This window comes from Ovis canadensis, chromosome 14 (genome assembly GCF_042477335.2).
Source record: "Ovis canadensis isolate MfBH-ARS-UI-01 breed Bighorn chromosome 14, ARS-UI_OviCan_v2, whole genome shotgun sequence".
NCBI classification, from domain to species: domain Eukaryota; kingdom Metazoa; phylum Chordata; class Mammalia; order Artiodactyla; family Bovidae; genus Ovis; species Ovis canadensis.
In genome coordinates this window covers 58,280,189-58,300,117 of record NC_091258.1, presented here as the reverse complement: position 1 = coordinate 58,300,117, position 19,929 = coordinate 58,280,189, and the positions used below count along the sequence as shown (strand labels likewise).

At 42.9% G+C, this 19,929-nt stretch overlaps 1 protein-coding gene across 1 annotated transcript; it reads right to left on the bottom strand.

Moving 5' to 3' along the window:
• Positions 1–13,532: 13,532 nt before the first annotated feature.
• On the bottom strand, positions 13,533–15,586 carry LOC138418376 (androgen-binding protein homolog). The gene is made up of 3 exons (XM_069549642.1): positions 15,520–15,586; positions 14,839–15,014; positions 13,533–13,634 (listed from the first exon to the last, which is right to left on the bottom strand). The coding sequence occupies exons 1-3, from the start codon at positions 15,584–15,586 to the stop codon at positions 13,533–13,535; spliced, it is 345 nt and encodes a 114-aa protein (XP_069405743.1).
• Between the last annotated feature and the right edge of the window lie 4,343 nt (positions 15,587–19,929).

Sequence of the window (19,929 nt, the reverse complement as noted above, 5' to 3'; positions counted from 1 at the left end):
GTCATATGATCCTCATAACAGATGCAGAAAATATGTTTTAAAAAATTCACCTTGTGGGGGGGGGATGGCGTGGGAGTTGGGAAGGAGGTTCAAGAGGGAGGGGACATGTATACATCTATGGATGATTCATATTGATGTATGGCAGAAACCAACAAATATTGTAAAGCAATTATCCTCCAATTAAAATTAAATTTTTTCAAATAAAAACATTCATAATAAAATACATCAATAAACTAAGAGAAAAGTATACTTCATAACATTATGAGTTACACCTACATAATCACCTACAACTGACTATACCTAATGGGGAAAGATTGTGTGCTTTCCTCCTAAAATCGAGCAGAAGGCAAAGATGCCCATTTACATGATGAAAACATCATGGAAACATTTTACTGGCAGTTCTGACCAGCAAAGCAAAAGAATAGAAAAGAAATACAGACTGGAAAGGAACAGGTAAAACTATGCATCAAAACATGCAGGAAAAAAAATGAAAAAGTTAAACATTCATTAAATTTTTCAGTACAATACTAATAGAAGAACAAGGATACAATCTAATAATTGGCATCAAAAATAACAAAGACTTCTGCTAACACTGCATTTAATGAACAAAGGCTGAATTGTTTTTCCTAAGATCAAGGATAAGGGAAAGGTGCCTACTCTTTCTATTTCTCTTCAACATTGGACTGGAAGCTCTCACAAGTGGAATAAAGCAAGAAATAATGTAAACAAACTAGAGTTGGAAGGGAAAAACTCAAACTCTCTTCAGAGTAAATTATAATATACAAAGAAAAACCTAAGGAGTCTCCAAAAACACCACTAGTGCATATAAATCTGTGTTAGTCACTTAGTCGTGTCCAACTCTTTGTGACCTCAGGGACTAAAGCCTGCCTGGCTCCTCTGTTCTTGGAATTCTCCAGGCAAGAATGTTGGAGTGGGTTGCCATTTCCTTCTCTCAGGGACATATAAGTGAGGTTAGCATATTTGTAAAATACTAGTCAATATATAAAACATCAAGTGTATTCTACATAGAGACAACAAACAATCCAAAATTGAAGTAAAATGTCATTCATAATAGCACCAAAAACAAAACATTTTGACAGGGAATTAACGAAATATGTGTAAGACCTGTAAAATGGAAACTTTGCAATTTAATTTCTGAGAAAAGTAAAAGTCATAATTAAATGGAGACATGTACTAGGCTTACATATTTAAAGACTCAATAATGATAAGATTTCAATTCTATTGATCTTTAGATTCAAGGCAATCCTTGAATTGTTCACATGCCAGCAGGAGGTATGTAGAAAGTGAGAAACTGACTCAAAAATGTATACAGAGTAATGTCAGGAGGATAGTTTAGTAGGAGATCCCAGTCTCTAAGCCACCAATGAGAAAAACAACAGTTCTGACACAGCTCAGGAGTCCACTTAAGAAGCTGAAGCATACAGTAGTGTTGCAGGAAGGGGACCTCTTCCAGGGTTCAAAAGGGGGTTCTTGTCTAACACTCAGAAATAAATTGTCCAAGGAGACACACATGGCAATAAAGCAAGAGCCTTTATTGATAAGGGGTGGCAGGGTAGTAAGCAGTAGGGAAAGGGAACCCAAGAGAACTGCTCTGCCACCTGGCTTGAAGTCTTCGATTTTACGGTGATTGGATTTGTTTCCAGTCCAGTCCATCTTAGTTCGCTGATTCCTAGAATGTCGATGTTCACTCTTGTCATCTCCTGTTTGCCCACTTCCAATTTGCCTTGATTCATAGACCTAACGTTCCAGGTTCCTATGCAATATTGCTCTTTACAGCATCGAACCTTGCTTTTATCACCAGTCCCATCCATAACTGGGTGTTGTTTTTGCTTTGGCTCAATCCCTTCATTCTTTCTGGAGTTATTTCTCCACTGATCTCCAGTAGCATAATGGGCACCTACCGACCTGGCGAGTTCATCTTTCAGTGTCCTATCTTTTTGCCTGTTCACACTGTTCATGGGGTTCTCAAGACAAGAATACTGAAGAGGTTTGCCATTCCCTTCTCCAGTGAACCACATTCTATCAGACCTCTCCACCATGACCTGTCCATCTTGGGTGGCCCCACACAGCATGGCTTAGTTTCATTGAGTTAGACAAGGCTGTGGTCCATGTGATCAGATTGGCTAGTTGTCTGTGAGTGTGGCTTCAGTCTGTCTGCCCTCTGATGCCCTCTCTCAGTGCCTATCATCTTACTTGGGTTTCTCTTACCTTGGACGTGGGGTATCTCTTCACGGCTGCTCAAGCAAAGCATAGCCGCTGCTCCTTACCTTGGAAGTGGGGTAACTCCTCTCAGCCGCCACCCCTGACTTTGGATGTGGGGTAGCTCCTCTCTGCTGCTCTTCTGAACCACCGTCGCAGCCGCTATGGTTTTTCCAGTGATCATGTATGGATGTGAGAGTTGGACTATAAAGAAAGCTGAGCACTGAAGAATTGATGCTTTTGAACTGCAGAGTTGGAGAAGACTCTTGAGAGTCCCTTGGACTGCAAGGAGATCCAACCAGTCCATCCTAAAGGAAATCAGTTCTGAATGTGCATTGGAAGGACTGATGCTGAAGCTGAAACTCCAATACTTTGGCCACCTGATGTGAAGAGCTGACTCATTTGAAAAGACCCTGATGCTGCAAAAGATTGAGGGCAAGAGGAGAAGGAGACAACAGAGAACGAGATGGTTGGATGGCATCACCGACTCAATGGACATGGGTTTGGGTGAACTCCAGGAGTTGGTGATGGACAGGGAAGCTTAGTGTGCTGCGGTTCATGAGGTCGCAAAGAGTCGGACATAACTGAGCTACTGAACTAGAACTGGAACTGGATTAGTTTCCAGGTTGTCTTTGGCCAATCATTCTGTCAGTGTGTTTCCTGTAACAGTAACACCAATTAAAATGACCTAAAGCTGTGGACGAAACCAACAGCCAGCACAACCACTGCATGAGCCCAGCACTCTCAGCACAGAAGGTCCCACAGGATTTTTCATCTCAGACTCCTGGTGCTGAGTCCCTCCACCCTCCCTAACAGGACCCACGACAGCTAGTGCCTCCCTGGAACTCAGCACAGCCATCACGAATGCAGCAAAACTAGTCCTGGTCCTGAAGCCAGGCATATACATGCCCCCAGCTCTGACCTCAGCAACTGAACTTGTGCCTGCAATCCACCCCAGATCCTATCACAGGCCCTGTCCTTGCCACTGTGCATATACTGCTGTCCTGGGCATTCACCTACAGACCCACAGCTGAGCGTGTGCACATTTCTGGCACTAGCAATCACCACTACCTGCCTTAGTCCCTCACTGCTGTACCCAGAGTCAATGCTGAGGACCATAACAGTTCTATTTCTGTATACTAAAAATGAAAGCTCCAAAAAGAAATTAAGAAAAGATAAAACACATAGGAATATAATGAATCACAGAGGAGAAAGCCTTCTCCCCTGAAAACTACAAAATACTGGTTGAAAAACATTAAAGAAGACACAGAGAAGTAGAACAACATCCCATATTCATCAACTGAAAGACTAATATTTTAAAGATATCCATACCACCCAAAATGATAGTCAATGAAGTCCCTGTGTAAGTCCCAAGAAATTCTTTACAGAACTAGAAAAATGGTCATAAAAATCATATGCAACTACTAAGGACTCTGAATAGCTAAAACAACCTTGAGAAAGAAAAACAAAGCTGGAGACACCACTCCTCCTCATTTCAAAACATATTACAAAGTTGCAAGGGAGGTGGGAGGGGGTCCAGGATAGGGAACACGTGTACACCCGTGGCAGATTCATGTTGATGTATGGCAAAACCAATACAATATTGTAAAGTAATTAGCCTCCAATTACATTGAAACATGTATAATATCATATATGAAATGAATCACTAGTTCAGGTTTGATGCATGATACTGGATGCTTGGGGCTGGTGCACTGGTATGACCCAGAGGGATGGTATGGGGAGAGAGGGGGAGGAGGGAAGGGGGTTCAGGATGGGGAACATGTGTACACCTGTGGCAGATTCATGTTGATGTATGGCAAAACCAATACAATATTGTAAAGTAATTAACCTCCAAATAAATAAATTAATTTAAAAAGATAAAACTTTATAAAATAAAATAAATAAATTTAAGTTTTTAAAAAAATCTAAGGAACCACACACACACAAAAAAAACATATTACAAAGTTGCAGTCATTAAAATAATATGATGCTGACATGTGGACTCATAGACCAGAGGAACATAATAGAGAGCCCAGAAAACACACACACACACATGCATGCAGTCAATTGATCTTTGACAAGGTTTGCAAGAAGACAAAATGGAGAAAGATGGTCTTTTCCATAAATAGTGTGGGAACCTCCAGATATAGAGAAGGAAAAGAATGAAATTTGATTCTTATCTTACACCACACACACAAAACATTTCAAAATAGGTTAAACCCTGAAATATAATGCCTAAAAATATAAAATTACTAGAAGAAATTATAGGGGGGAAATGGTATGACATGGGTTTTGGTAATACTTTCTTGGTTATTAAATCCAAAGCACAGCAATGAAAAAGAAGACAAGTGGGACAATGTAAAATAAAAGGCTTCCAAATAGCAAAGGAAATCATCAACAGAGTAAAAGGCCATCTATTTAATGGGAGCATATTTTCAAACCACATGTCTGATAAAGAGTTAATATTCAAAACAAACAAGGATTCCTATACAAGGCTTCTCAGGGGATGCTAGTGGTAAAGAACCCGCCTGCCAATGCAGGAAAGATAATGAGACGTGGGTTCGATAGCTGGGTCAGGAATATCCTCTGGAGGGGAGGGCACGGCAACCCACCCCACTATTCTTCTCTGGAGAACCTCATAGACAGGAGAGCCAGGCACACTGCAGTCCATAGGGTTTCAAAGATTCCAACACGACTGAATCATCTTAGCTTGCAAGCACATGAACCAACATCTCCATATATAAACACAAATATCTTATTTAAAAATAAGCATTGGACCTAAACTGACAATTGTCCAAAGATAAAACTACAGCCAACAGGTATATAAAAGGTGCTCAATATCAATAATTTTCAGGAAATACAAACCAAAACCACACTGAGATATCACTATCACTTTACACCTATTATAAAGGCCATTTAAAACAAAATACTCAAGTACTGGCATGGATATTGAGAAATTTGGAACTGAAGCCGGTACTGCCATTATAGATAACAGCATGGGGTGTCCTCAAAAGCCAAAAAATATAATTGCCATATAATCCACCAAACCTAATTCTGGGTCTTTATCTTAAAGAATTAAAATCAAGATCTCAAACAGATATTGCAATCCCAGGTTCACTGTAGCATTATCCACAAGGGCAAAGACAACAAGATAAGCCAAATATCCAACAACAGATATATACCTAAAGAAAATTTGATATATACACAAATATACATAGTGGACTGTTGTTCAGTCTTTAAAAAGAAAAAAAATTTTTTACTATATACAATAAAGTGGATAAAGCTTACAGACATTATTGCATGTAAACTAAGCCAGTTACAGAAAGACAATTTCTGCACTATTCCACTCATATGAGGAAATATCTATGTTAGGTAGTTAAACCCAGGAATTCCCTGGTGGTACAGTGGTTAGGACTCCATTTCTCATTGCCGAGGGCCTGGGTTCAATCCATGGTCAGGGAACTAAGAACTCAGAGGCTACATGGGTTGACCAAAATATTTTTTTAAATCTTTGAAGTATTTTCTAAAGAAGTACTTGAATCCATAGAAACAGAAAGAAGAATGGTGGTTACTAAGTCTAACCAGGGAAGAAAAGTTTTGATGGAAAGTTTGTCTACACCCCCATCTAAAGCAAGGAGGGATGCCTCTGGTAGAAAAATGGCGCTGGTCGCTTTTTTTCTCTCTTACAGATGGGAGCTAACAATTCCAGCCTCACTCCTTTGAACTGTATCCTGAAAAACTGGGATAGATTTGACCCCCAGAGCTAAAGAAGACACATCTGATCTTCCTATGTGATACTGCATGGCCATGGTATCCACTGGAGGATGGTGAATGGTGGCCAATTGGAGGGTCTCTTAATTATAATACTGTTTTACAATAAGACTGGTTCTGTAGAAAACAACGGAAATGGGTAGAAGTAGCATATTTGTTACCCTTTTTCTCTCTGCAAGATATGCCAGACTTATGTCCTAAGGGTATAGATTTGGGTGTGAAACCTTCAGCTCCCTCCTGTCCTCCTACTTTGCCCCCGAACCCGGGGCTCCAAACTGAGCATACTGAAAGTCTGGGAACCACTCCCCGCCCAGGAAGGGTTGCCTTGGTCTCAGTAAAAACCCAAACTGAGATTCAGACAGCCCAAGTAGAGGCCCAAACAACCCCTGTCTCAGTACAACCTCAGACTGCTCTGGTTTCAATAGAAACTCAGACAATCGAAGTAACAGAAGCTCAGACAGCAAAAACTAAGGGTGAGATACAGGATGAGATGGAGGATAGGAAATAGAGAGATAAAGAAAAGCAGGTTTCTCCAATCTATCCCTGGGATCATATGTGCAGAGCAGCCAGAGAGGCTGAGAAGAGCCACACAAGCTGTTGCCTCTTAATGAAGCACCCACCAGGAGAAATAATCAGTCTATGAGAGGTAATAAGCCTTTTTCTTATCAAGAAATACAAAGTGTCAAGGAGGAATTGGGAGACTATTTAGAGGATCCAAAAAGTACATTGAAGTCTTTATGGTACCAACTGCTTTATGATCTTACGTGGAAGGATGTGATGTATATCTTGGGACAAACGCTGACTTCTGACTCAAAAACTCGAGTTTTGGGGAAAGCTGTTGCTTATGGAGATGAATGACTTGGTAATGAATCAGTAGGGAAGAGGGAGGACAAAATAGCCACCTTCCCCACGGGGAATCAGGCGGTCCCAAATATAGAACCAGACTGGGATTATAACATGCCTAAAGGAAGCTAGGATCAGAGTCATTTTTCCAGATATATTCTTGAAGGACTCAGGCAAGTGCATGCTAAGACTTTATGCCAAATTGGCAAACATAGAACAGGAAGAGAAGGAAGCTCCTGGTAAATTCCTAGATAGACTGAGAGTGAAGGAAACAGACAGAACAGGCTCCATCTTGAAAGCAGGATTCCATCTTGGGACGGACTATGGACTTTGAGCTATATGCCCAGTATCTATGGAAACAACATACCAACTAGAAAACCAGACCCCTGGATGGAAGGGCTCAAGGGCTCATACCTAGACTCTCCATTGCCTAAAAGAATACCCTAATTATCTGTGTAACCAAATAGAATCATAAATTCTATTATGCTTATTGGGGTATGACCACAGGCCTATTGATTGTCCACTGTTAACTACTTAGGCTTAAGGCATATGAATCATGTGTTAAATTTGATAGTATCTTTCTTTTCCTTTGTTCAGACTAGTTTCAGGGAATTTGGGGAGGTGGGTTTGGACACCTACACTTAGGGTATATAAGGTTTTCACAAAAAGTGGTCAGGGTCCTTATCTAAGAGGAGACTCTGCCTTGGGCCTGCCAGGGTAATAAACTGCACTCCACTATCTGCATTGTCCTTCTGAGTGAGTTTGTTTCCCAAAACGCATGGCTACAAAATTTGGTGCATTCTCCTCACTTTGAGGAGACAAGTCCCATTTGGGACTACTCCAAGGCCTTGCAGCTTGAATCTTCTAAAGTGGGGGAGATGCCTTGCCCTTCTGGAGGGATTCTGCTTCTCAATGCCTGGACCTTTCACTTTAGCAGGTAGTGGATGGCAGCAGGGGAACTCAGCGCTCAGGTGAGGAGGAACCCACCTGGCAGGGTGGAAGAGGGGGCCTGATCACCCCCATGGAAGGGACTAGAAGGACCCACATGAGCCTGGAATAGGCAGGTGGCTATGATTGCTTGGTACACAGGTTGACAAGCATGTTAGGGCTTTGGAAGGAAATTTGTGAAGATCATTTAGGAGGTGGTGTCCATGCCGTCTTAGGGGAAATTATTACCAAGCAATCGCCAGGGGATTGTTAGGAGAAGAAACTTGGTCTTTGGGTGCTCGTATTCTGCCCTCCCCAAGGATGTGTCCCATCTGCTGTGAAATTCTTGACCCCCTTGGAATTGTCAGGCTAGAAGGAGGGGGATACATAACTGAGTACAAATTGGCTTTTCCTGAGACGGCCTGGGATGCGGGATATTCAACCCATCTGTGTTTTCATCTGCACCCAATCAAGCCCACCAAGCCAGAATGGACTTTAAAAGTTAAGGGAGAAACACTCTTGGACTATGTGGTGTTCTGGTTCAGTTGTGCCAACTGACAGGTGAAGACATGCCAATCCTCCTTCTCCCTCTGAGATCTGGCAGGCAAGGCTCTTCTCACCCCAATTAGGAAGGAAGTGGAATGGCAATCTAAATGTTTCATTGAGTGGAAATATCAGAAGTACATAGGGTACCAAGAACTTTGTAGACAGAATGAAAAGGAAAAATAGAAGGTCCTAGAAGGTAAGCAAGATGGGAGGAAATTAATCTAAGGCCACTGTATTGGAGTGCATGACTAAAAATTTAAAGAAGGGATTTGGAGGAGACTATGGGTTCAAGATGACACCTAATCACCTCCACATACTCTGTGAGGTCGAATGGCCCCCTATGGGAGTAGGACGGCCACCAGAGGACACCATGAACTTAAAAATAGTGGAAGCAGTCTATACAGTAGTCACAGGAGAGCTGGGACATCCGGATCAATATCCATATATTGACTCATGGCTAGGGTTAGCTCAAGACCCTCCTCCTTGGATAAGGTTCTGTATCCAGAAGGGAAAGGGAAAAATATTAATGGCACAAAAATTGACTGATGATAAAAAATAAATTCTACAGGATTTGGACGGGGATGACCTGCCCCCTCCCCCATACTGGATGATGAAACGCCCGCCGCCCAGTGCTCCACCAGGACCGGAAGCTGCCTTAATGCCCAATCCAGGGCCAAGTGAAGTTCCTGCAGCAGCCACTGCTCTTCTGCCAGCTCTCTCAGAGACTTAGAGCCGCCGTTTTGGCAGGTCCTGATAGCAGTGATGGAGACCTCTGATCAATGCCCCCAGGATTCTACCTCAGCTGGACCTCCTAGATTGTAACCACCTCTCCCGGCAAGTACTTATGGGGAGGGGGAAGAAAACACAGGAATTAGAGGCTGTGCTCCGCCAAGGAACAGGGGGAAAGAACCCCACTACAGATGCCCTTCAGAGAGCTACAGCAGCCTCCGGTTCAGGACGCATGTGGGCACTACCATCACCCCCCTGTAGCCTATTATTCCCAGCCATTTTCCTCTACGGATATATTAAACTGGCAGAGACACACTCCACCATACTCGGGGGAGCCACAAGCCATGATTAGGCTAATGGAGACTATTTTTCAAACCCATGGCCCTACACGGGATGACATAATCTAACTACTAGTCTCCCTTTTCAGCACTGAAGAAAGGCACAGGATCCTAACTGAGGCCAGAAAATGGTTAAGAGAAATGGCACCTGAGGGTACTGCAAACCTGCAGCAGTGGGCAGAACTAGCCACCCCTGGTGAGAGGCTCAACTGGGACTAACACACAAGGGGATTCCCATAAGGAAAACAGCTGATCTTTCAATAGAAACTCTTCAGGCCAGGAGGGAATGGCAGGACATATTTAGAGTGATGAAAGAAAATAACCTACAGCCCAGATTATTGTACCCAGCAAGGATCTCATTCAAATATGAAGGAGAAATCAAAAGCTTTACAGACAAGCAAAAGCTGAGAGAATTTAACACCACTAACCAGCTCTCCAACAAAAGCTAAAGGATCTTCTCTAGACAGGAAACACAGAAAGGGTGTATAAACTCGAACCCAAAACAATGAATTAAATGGCAAAGGGATCATACTTATCAATAACTACCTTAAACGTAAATGGGTTGAATGCCCCAACCAAAAGACAGACTGGCTGAATGGATAAAAAAAAAACAAGACCCCTATATATGTTGTCTACAAGAGACCCACCTCAAAACAAGGGCACATACAGACTGAAAGTGAAGGGCTGGAAAAAGAAATCCCACAAATTAGAGACCAAAAGAAAGCAGGAGTAGCAATACTCATATCAGATAAAAATAGACTTTGAAACGAAGGCTGTGGAAAGAGACAAAGAAGGACACTACATAATGATCAAAGGATCAATCCAAGAAGAAGATATAACAATTATAAATATATATGCACCCAACATAGGAGCACCTCAATATGTAAGGCAAATGCTAACAAGTATGAAAGGGGAAATCAACAATAACACAATAATAGTGGGAGACTTTAATACCCCACTCATACCTATGGATAGATCAACTAAACAGAAAATTAACAAGGAAACACAAACTTTAAATGATACAATAGACCAGTTAGACTAATTGATATCTATAGGACATTTTACCCCCAAACAATGAATTTCACCTTTTTCTCAAGTGCACACGGAACCTTCTCCAGGATAGATCACATCCTGGGCCGTAAATTCAAAAAACATGAAATCATTCCAAGCATCTTTTCTGACCACAATGCAGTAACATTAGATCTCAATTACAGGAGAAAAACTATTAAAAATCCCAACATATGGAGGCTGAACAACAGGCTGCTGAATAACTGACAAATCACAGAAGAAATAAAAAAAGAAATCAGAATATTCATGGAAAAGAATGAAAATGAAAACACAAAAATCCAAAATTTATGGGACACTGTAAAAGCAATGCTAAGGGGGAGGTTCATAGCAATACAGGCTTACCTCAAGAAACAAGAAAAAAGTCAAATAAATAACCTAACTCTACACGTACACCAATTAGAAAAGGAAAAAATGAAGAACCTCAGGGTTAGTAGAAGGAAAGAAATCTTAAAAATTAGGGCAGAAATAAATGCAAAAATATCCAAAAAAAGACCATAGCAAAAATCAACAAAGCTGGTTCTTTGCGAAGATAAATAAAATTGACAAACCAATGGCCAGACTCATCAAGAAACAAAGGGAGAAGAATCAAATCAACAAAATTAGAAATGAAAATGGAGAAATCACAACAGACAACACAGAAATACAAAGGATCATAAGAGACTACCATCAGCAACTATATGCCAATAAAATGGACAACTTGGAAGAAATGGACAAATTCTTAGAAAAGTATAACTTTCCAAAACTGAACCAGGACCAGGAAGAAATGGAAAATCTTAACAGACCCATCACGAGCACAGAAATCGAAACTGTAATCAGAAATCTTCCAGCAAACAAAAGCCCAGGACCAGACGGCTTCACAGCTGAATTCTACCAAAAATTTAGAGAAGAGCTAACACCTATCCTAGTCAAACTCTTCAGAAAATTGCAGATGAAGGTAAACTTCCAAACTCATTCTAAAAAATAAAGAAAATTTTAAAAAATTTTTTTTAAGTGAGCATATATAAGAAAGAAGAGCTGCAAAGAGAATGATCTTTGATAAAGGATACCACCTGGAAGACCTAAGAAGTATCTTCCAGTAAAGCAGGAGAAAAACAAGAAACTGCAATGTCATGAAAGTTAAATTGAAAGAGTGGGGAGGGGGTGGAGAAGAAATGAGCTGTGACAAATGAATAATCAAACATAGGATTATGGCAATTAAATCATTATTCCACATACACCCACAGGAAAAGGCTCTGCAGATACATCTAGATTGTTTTAATGTTAACTCATTTTTCTTAACACCATTTTTAAAAATACCCATTTCTTCTTCAAGATTCAATAAACTGTTATTAGTATATCTTAAACTAACTTTGACTCTATGTATGGGTTTTCTCTTCTCTCAGTATGACCATGTATCTATTCTCCACTAAAACGACAATTTATGGAGACTTTTATTTCTGTTGCAAAAATGTGGTGAGAACAATCCCCTGGATAGTTTCAATTTATCTCAATTTTTTGGTTGACTTCAAACATTTAGTTTCTGGGGGTAAACATTAAGTAAATCTTCATGAGAACAAAGGTTAATTTAGATGGATTTGGGAAGGGTTGACATTGCTATGATGTCAGTTTATCTCAAACAAGGATAAAATTTAGCCCTTAATCTGTTCAATCTGTATCTTGTACATTTCAACAAAATTTTAGACTTCTTTAGTATGACTTGAGGCCTTCCCTTGTGGATCATATAAGGTAAAGAATCTCCCTGCAATGCAGGAGACCTGGGTTCGATCCCTGGGTTGGGAAGATCCCCCAGATAAGGGAACAGCTACCCATTCCAGTATTCTTGTCTGGAGAATTCCATGGACAGAGGAGCCTGGCAGGCTACATGGGGTTGGAATGAGTCAGATACAACTGCTCGATTTTCACTTTCACTTTCACAGTATGACCTTAACACTTATTACTAACTCCAGCAGAGTGTCCAGCACTTGGTAGATGTAAATCAAGGTGTAGGAAGAGCAAACAGTGAATTTAAATGCCTAACTTAGGCAGTGGGTCAAAGAAGATCCAAGACTCAAGGCCCTGGCTACTTAGCATCAAGTCCCAAGTTCAGCTCCTGGTATGTGACCTTAGTACATCTGCCTGGCCAGAAGGTAGAGAGATTTTTATCAGTTATGCCACTCTTTCTGTGGGTCATACTGAGAGTAGCCTGACAATGACCTAGACCCTTAAGAAACTGGAATAAAACCTAATCCCATCCTGGTAGCTTCACAAATCTCCTATTGTAATGCAACTATCTATTTCATGCCTTTACAAGTAGGCTGGAGGGTTCAGGACACGTGCCCCATATGGCACATCCTTCAATTCACACTTCATAGCATGAGCTGCTTCCACAGAAACAACATTCTCACTGAGGTAGTTTCTTCTATACACTTCCTTCTTCCTGGTCCAACACTTAATGGAGGTCCTGGTCCCCATGGCAGCACCAAGAACAGCAGTGCCACTTAGTGTCCCTGAAGAAATCTCGGGCTAGAAGTAGAAAATGGCAAATGCCACTAGGAGGAAGAGGGGACCTGTGATGACCCTCTCAGGTCATCTCAGGAGTTGCCATTCAATAACCAGAGGGATATTTAAAGGACTAGACGTTCTGCCACTGTGCTGAAGGCCAGAGTAGGAGATATGCCATCTGTGTCCACAAACAACAATTTTATCCTCAAAAGCTATTGGCTATAATCTTGTTATAAACTATGTTACTGGCTTAATCTTGACACACAATCCCCATTTAGCAGATGACAAAATGACTTGAAAAAGTTAAACAGACTTGCCCACGTTTCTACAGCTTGCCAGGGTCAGGGCCCGGGTTTACCATCATTCGGTCTGACTCTGGTCCTCATGCTCTCAATGACCACATGTGTCACTTCTCACCATCTCCCGAGACCTCCTGCCTCACATCCTCCCCAGAGCACACACACGTGGCACACTGAGCAATACTGCAGTGATTTTATTAGAGTAAGCCTCATAGACACCACATCAGGTGGGACAGGTATCTGGATTCCAGCCTCAGTTGAGGAGAACAGGGCAGGAAGCTTGAGTGCACGCTGGCATCCCTGGGAAAGATCATCTCACCAAAGACGCCACACTGAGAAGTAATCCTGAAACAGCGTTCAACACTGTGGACACTCTATAGCCAGAGCAATCCTCATTTAAAATGATGGAACTCTGGGAGGGAATAGGAGGAGAAAAGACAGGACCTGAGCCCACAGCCAGGCTATCCTGTCTCCCCAGGATCACCTCACCCTCAGGGATTCAGCCCCATCCCCAGCAAGAACCTCTGCCCATAGACCCACCACTGGACAAGGGGCTGCCAGCAGGCACCAGGGGGAGGATGGCTCCCTAACAGCCCAAACACAGGTGTCAGGAGGAAGACAGAGTCACCAACCATGCTAGGGAGGGGAGAAGATGACAAGGGTCAGCAGGGCACAGCCGGGACTAGTCCTGAGGGAGGAGCAAGGCGCTGGAGCCTGGGTTTGGGTCACATCTCTTGCACCTGAGCCTCTTCTGTCAGGTGTGCTGGGTGGACGGAATGTGCATGCAGGTGTCGTAAACAAACCCATGTGCTCTGTGTGCTCCTATTAGTGCATGAAACTCTGCAAAAAACCTCTCATTTTGAACAATCAACAATTTGAGGAAAATATGTTGAGAAAGACTATTCACAATCTCCAGTATTACTTAACAAGAACAAAAAAGGAAAGATGGTTCTTTGGGAAATACACTGCTTGCTCAGGTGAGCAGTCACAGATACCTAGAATCCTCCTCAGGAGCTTCAGGCACCAAAACACCACAGTGGAAATTCTGGCTTGTAGACACGGAGACCATGCGGGTGGAAATGGGGCTCTGAGCCAGAGCAATGGCCATCAGAGTGGGAACAAGAAGTGACAAGACCACAGGCCAGAAACTTCACAAAGCCAGGGAGTCTCATGCTGGAAAGAGACTCTAAAGCCAGGGGCTCCTTTTCAGTATTCCTAAAGTAGAGCAGACAAGACTCTTACATATGTGTGAGCTGAATGCTTCCTTTCCTGCCAAACATTAAAATTCTATTCCTCCAATACTAGCTCCTCTCACTGAGGGAAAAAACTCATATGACTCAAGACACTTGGCCTACTGCGTTGACATTACAACCCTATTCTGTGTGTGAGTTGACTGGCATGATGCAGGCATATTCAGTAACAAGAGGCTGGATGTGCAGGAGGACTGCAGTTACATATTACAGGTGTTGCAGTGTGAGGCAAAGGGTTCATGTGTTTCTTTTTTTATAGCTCTTGTCTGTCACATATCCCATGACTGCGTGATCTATTCCCATGTGACATACTGCACTATGCATGTGAGTGGCAGGGCAGGGTAAGGGATGGAAAGAGTCAATTACCACAAGTTTTATAATGAAAAGCTTGGCACGAAATCCATTCTCATTGAAGCAATCCTGGAGTTTTCTGATAGCTTCCTTTTCCTCATCAGTAGCATCAACCAAATCGAGTGTTGAGTTCAACAATGTTTTGCTCCCAATAAAAATCGTACCAACCGCTCCATAAAACACAGGGCAGGCTTCCGCTGAAAGCACAGACAGAAAGCATCTTATCAAGAGGATTACCAGAGTAGGAGGTTCCTGTTTCTCACCTCTTGATAGAACTCACATTCAAAGCTTCCAGACTCACCTCCCACAGAGACCCGCCCTCTCCCAGGACTGCTTACATTCCAGACAGAAAACCACCCAGCAGAAGGGAGCAGTAAGAGGGGATAGGCCTGGAGACCCTTCTGCCCTTGACCACCGCCCCAGGCATACCAGCCTGCTTCCTCCCTTCCAATGAGCACCACTACCCCCAACTAACCATCCCCCAGTGTGTGCATAGCTAATGACCCTTCCAACTCCACACCACTCCTTCCATTCAAAGGCTGAAAGCCTCAGGGAGTTTGTGCAGGATTCCTGGGCACTGATCAGACAGCTGCCCTCAGAATCTGCCCCTAGAAGTGGTGTGGACAGGACTGGGAAGGATGCAGTGAGACGGCACTGAGCAAGGATCAGGAGGGCCATCTGGACCCTCCTTCCTACCCTCATGCGTCTCAAAGGTCAGCTCTCTGGTCACCAGCAAGGCCAGCACAAGCAGTGCTCCCTTCATTGTGGTGGCAGCTGGAGTGCTCTGCTCAGGGCAGGGTTCTTGTCACTTTAAAACACCCTAGCTCCTTGGGCTCAGCCCAAACCCCTCCCAAGAGGAACACAGTCCTGTGGCCAGGCTCCTGGAACATGCGGTTCCCTTGTCCTTGGGGTGTTAACTGTGGGAAGCCCTTTCCGCTCTGAGAGCAGAGCTTCTGGAGAACATGTGGGGGTATCTTTGCCAAAGATCAAGTGGAGCGGATGAAACCATGTACAAGCCCCTGTGACCTTGTCTTTTGAAGTAAAATGCTGACTCAAGAGTGAATGACTGGGAAATGTGAAGATGTAGAAACAAAGAATAGCTATTGGGCTGGGGAACTGGTAACAATTTAGACTATAATTCTGCAACATAACAGAATCGCCAAACTCCAAGTTTCCTAGAACATATAATGGCCTGACACATATTCCTAAGTTGTTTTTACAGAAAATAGACCCCCCTACAGATGAAATCTGCTGACCACAAGAACATTGACCGTAAACTGGCTGAAACCAAAAGGTTGATGATGCTTAAAAATTCACCTTGATGCCAACCCATCCAAGAACTGTTCACCAGCTGATCATGCCCTGCCCCTTAAACACTATAAAACTCCTCACTACCTGCCCCAAGGTGGTTCACGTGGTTTTCAGGACATTAGCCCACTGTGTTCACATTTGCCTGGCAAAGCAAAAAAAGCTACTCTTTCCTACTTCATTCAAAATGCTGTTTGTGTTTCCATTCGGCACCAGAGAACAGAGGCTGTGATTACAGCAACACTGACATTTCTAAGTGACTCCATTTGGAGCCAAGTGCTCTGTTGTCCCAGCCCCAACGATCACCTGTTTTCCTGATCAACCTTCCCCCAACCTATCCTGGTTCGAAGGGCAGCATTCTCCCAAACTGAGCAGACAGAATCACAAAAGAGCCAAGGACAGGTCTACACCACTGTCAGGCAGGAAAAAAGGTCATCCAGAATCCTTCCTTTTTCCCCAAGGTTAAGTCCTGGAGATAAGAATGCACATAAAATTGTGCATTGGGGCCTTGCTGAAGGGGCCTTACTGAAGCCCTCGAATATCTTAACATCTTCAGTCTCTAGACTGGGCCCCAAGCAAGGTGGACAACCAACCTTGGCTCCAAAATATTCCCAACAAGGAACTCATAGGACTTACAGCCATGTAGGTTTTCACTGGGCTTCTAATTCTGTTAATTTCACATCATGCTACCAGTCTTTCTCAAACCCTTAAGAGAACAAGTTCCTGGGCACATTCTTGACCCCTAGTGGTCTAGCCTTGCCCTTTCTGGTTGTCTCATCTTCCATCAGTGGACCTGATCTCAAGAGGTACCTGAACTGCACAGTTTATCCAGAAACATCAGCGAGCAGCTGTAGGGCTGTAAGGTTTGTCTCCTGCATCAGAGACTCTGAGGTCCACAGTCCTACAGGCCACTGGAGATGGGAGTTCTAAGGCCAAGAGTGCTGGGTTCACCAGAGGCAGCACTCCGTGTGTGAAAACTCTGTCAAGAGTCAAACTCAAACTTTCACATTAGGAGAGCAGTTTATTTGCACAGATACAATGAAATGGACCTTGAAACTCTAAAAGGAAGTCTGAGAAGCTCCTACTGACAGATTGGAAAAGGTTTGATGGACAATATAAATAACAGAGTACTGGATGATAACCCAAAGTATACAGTAATATGTGTGAGTCCACACTAATGTGCATGAGTCCACACTAATAAAATAAATGATTAAGTAAATAAATAGCAACTTCCCTGGTGTCCAGTGGTTAAGAATCTGCCCTCTGATGCAGTGGTAATTGGTTCAATCCCTGGTCAGGGGCCTAAGCTCCCCCATGCCCTGGGGCAACTAAAACCCTCCTGCTGCAACTAGAGATACTGTCCTCTGCAAAGAGAAGTTCCACATGCCACAACAAGACCTAGCACACCTTGTCTCCACACCCTCTCCAGCATTTACTGTTTGTAGACTTTTTGACGATGGCCATTCTAACTGGTGTGAGATGGTATCTCATTTCAGTTTTGATTTGCATTTCTCTAATATTGAGCAATGTTGAGCATCTTTTCATGTGTTTGTTAGCCATCTATATGTCTTCTTTGGAGAAATGTCTTTTCAAGTCTTTTTCACACTTTTTGATTGGGTTGTTTGTTTTTCTGGTATTGAATTGCATGAGCTGCTTGTATATTTTGGAAATTGATCTCATGTCAGTTGTTTCATTGCCATTATTTTCTCCCATTCTGAGGGTTGTCTTTTCACCTTTTTTGTAGTTTCCTTTGATGTGCAAAAGCTTTTAAATTTAGGTCCCACTTGTTTATTTTTGGTTTTATTTCCATTACTTTAGGAGGTGGGTAATAGAGGATCTTGCTTTGATTTATGTGTGCTGCCTGTTTTCCTCTAAGACTTTTAAAGTTTCTGGTCTTACACTTAGGTCTTTAATCCATTTTGAGTTTATCTCTATGTATGGCATTAGGAAGTGTTCTAATTTCATTCTCTTGCATGCAGCTGTCCAGTTTTCCCAGCACCATTTATTGAAGAGGCTATCTTATCCCCATGGTATATTCTTGCCTCCTTTGTAAAAAATAAGGTACTAATAGGTATTGGATTTATCTCTGTGCTTTCTATCTTGTTCCATTGGTTTATATTTCTGTTTTTGTGCCAGTGCCATACTGTCTTGATGACTATAGCTTTGTAGTATAGAAACAAAGGGAACTCTCCTGCATTGCTGGTGGGAATGTAAATTGATACAGCCACTATGAGAGATGGTATGAAGATTCCTTTAAAAAGCTAGGAATAAAACCACCATATGACCTAGCAATCCCACTACTAGGCATACCCTGAGAAAACCAAAACTGACAAAGACACATGTATCCCATAGTTCACTGCAGCACTATTTATAATAGCTAAAACATGGAAGCAACCTAGATACCCATCAACAGATGAATGGATACAGAAGCTGTGGTACATATGTACAATGGGATACTACTCAGCCATAAAAAGGAACTGCATTTCAGACTCGTTTGTTGACTAATGGCTACTTCATTTCTTCTAAGGTATTCTTGCCAACAGTAGTAGATATAATGGTCATCTGAGTTAAATTCACCCATTCCAGTCCATTTTAGTTCACTGATTCCTAAAATATCAATGTTCACTCTTGCCATCTCCTGTTTGACCACTTCCAATTTACCTTGATTCACAGACCTAACATTCCAGGTTCCTATGCAATATTGTTCTTTACAGCATTAGACTTTACTTCCATCACCAGTCACATCAACAACTGGGTGTTGTTTTTGCTTTGGCTCCATCTCTTCATTCTTTCTGGTGTTATTTCTCCACTCTTCTCCAGTAGCATATTGGGTACCTACCAATCTGGGGAGTTCATCTTTCAGTGTCATAGCTTTTCACCTTTTCATACTGTTCATGGGGTTCTTAATGCAAGAATACTGAAGTGCTTTGCCATTGCCTTCTTCAGCGGACCACATTTTATCAGAACTCTCCATCATGACCTGTCCATCTTGGGTGACCCTACATGGCATGGCTCATAGTTTCATTGAGCTAGACCAGGCTGTGGTCCATGTGATCAGTTTGATTAGTTTTCTGTGATTGTGGTTTTCATTCTGTCTGCCTTCTGAGGGAGGAGAAGGCAATGGCACCCCACTCCAGTACTCTTGCCTGGAAAATCCCGTGGATGGAGGAGCCTGGTAGGCTGCAGTCCATGGGGCTGGAGAAGAGTCAGACACGACTGAGTGACTTCACTTTCACTTTCATGCATTGGAGAAGGAAATGGCAACCCACTCCAGTGTTTTGCCTGGAGAATCCCAGGGACGACGGAGCCTGGTGGGCTGCCGTCTATGGGGTCACACAGAGTCGGACACCACTGAAGTGACTTAGCAGCATCAGCAGCCCTCTGAGGGACAAGGATAAGAGGCTTTTGGAAGCTTCCAGATGGGAGAGACTGACTGTAGGGGAAACTAAGTCTTGTTCTGATGGGAGGGGCCATGCTCAGTAAATCTTTAATCCAATTTTCTATTGATGGGTGGGGCTGTGTTCCCTCCCTGTTGTTTGACCTGAGACCAAACCATGGTGGAGGTAATGAAGATAATGGCGACCTCCTTCAAAAGGTCCTGTGCATGCACTGCCTCACTCATCGCCCCTGACCCTGCAGCAGGGCACTGCCGACCCACGCCTCTGCCGGAGACTCCTGGACACCCACAGGCAAGTCTGGGTCAGTCTCTTATGGGGTCATTGCTCCTTTCTCCTGGGTCCTGGTGCGCACAAAGTTTTGCTTGTGCTCTCCAAGAGGGTCTTTGGAAAAGACCCTTAT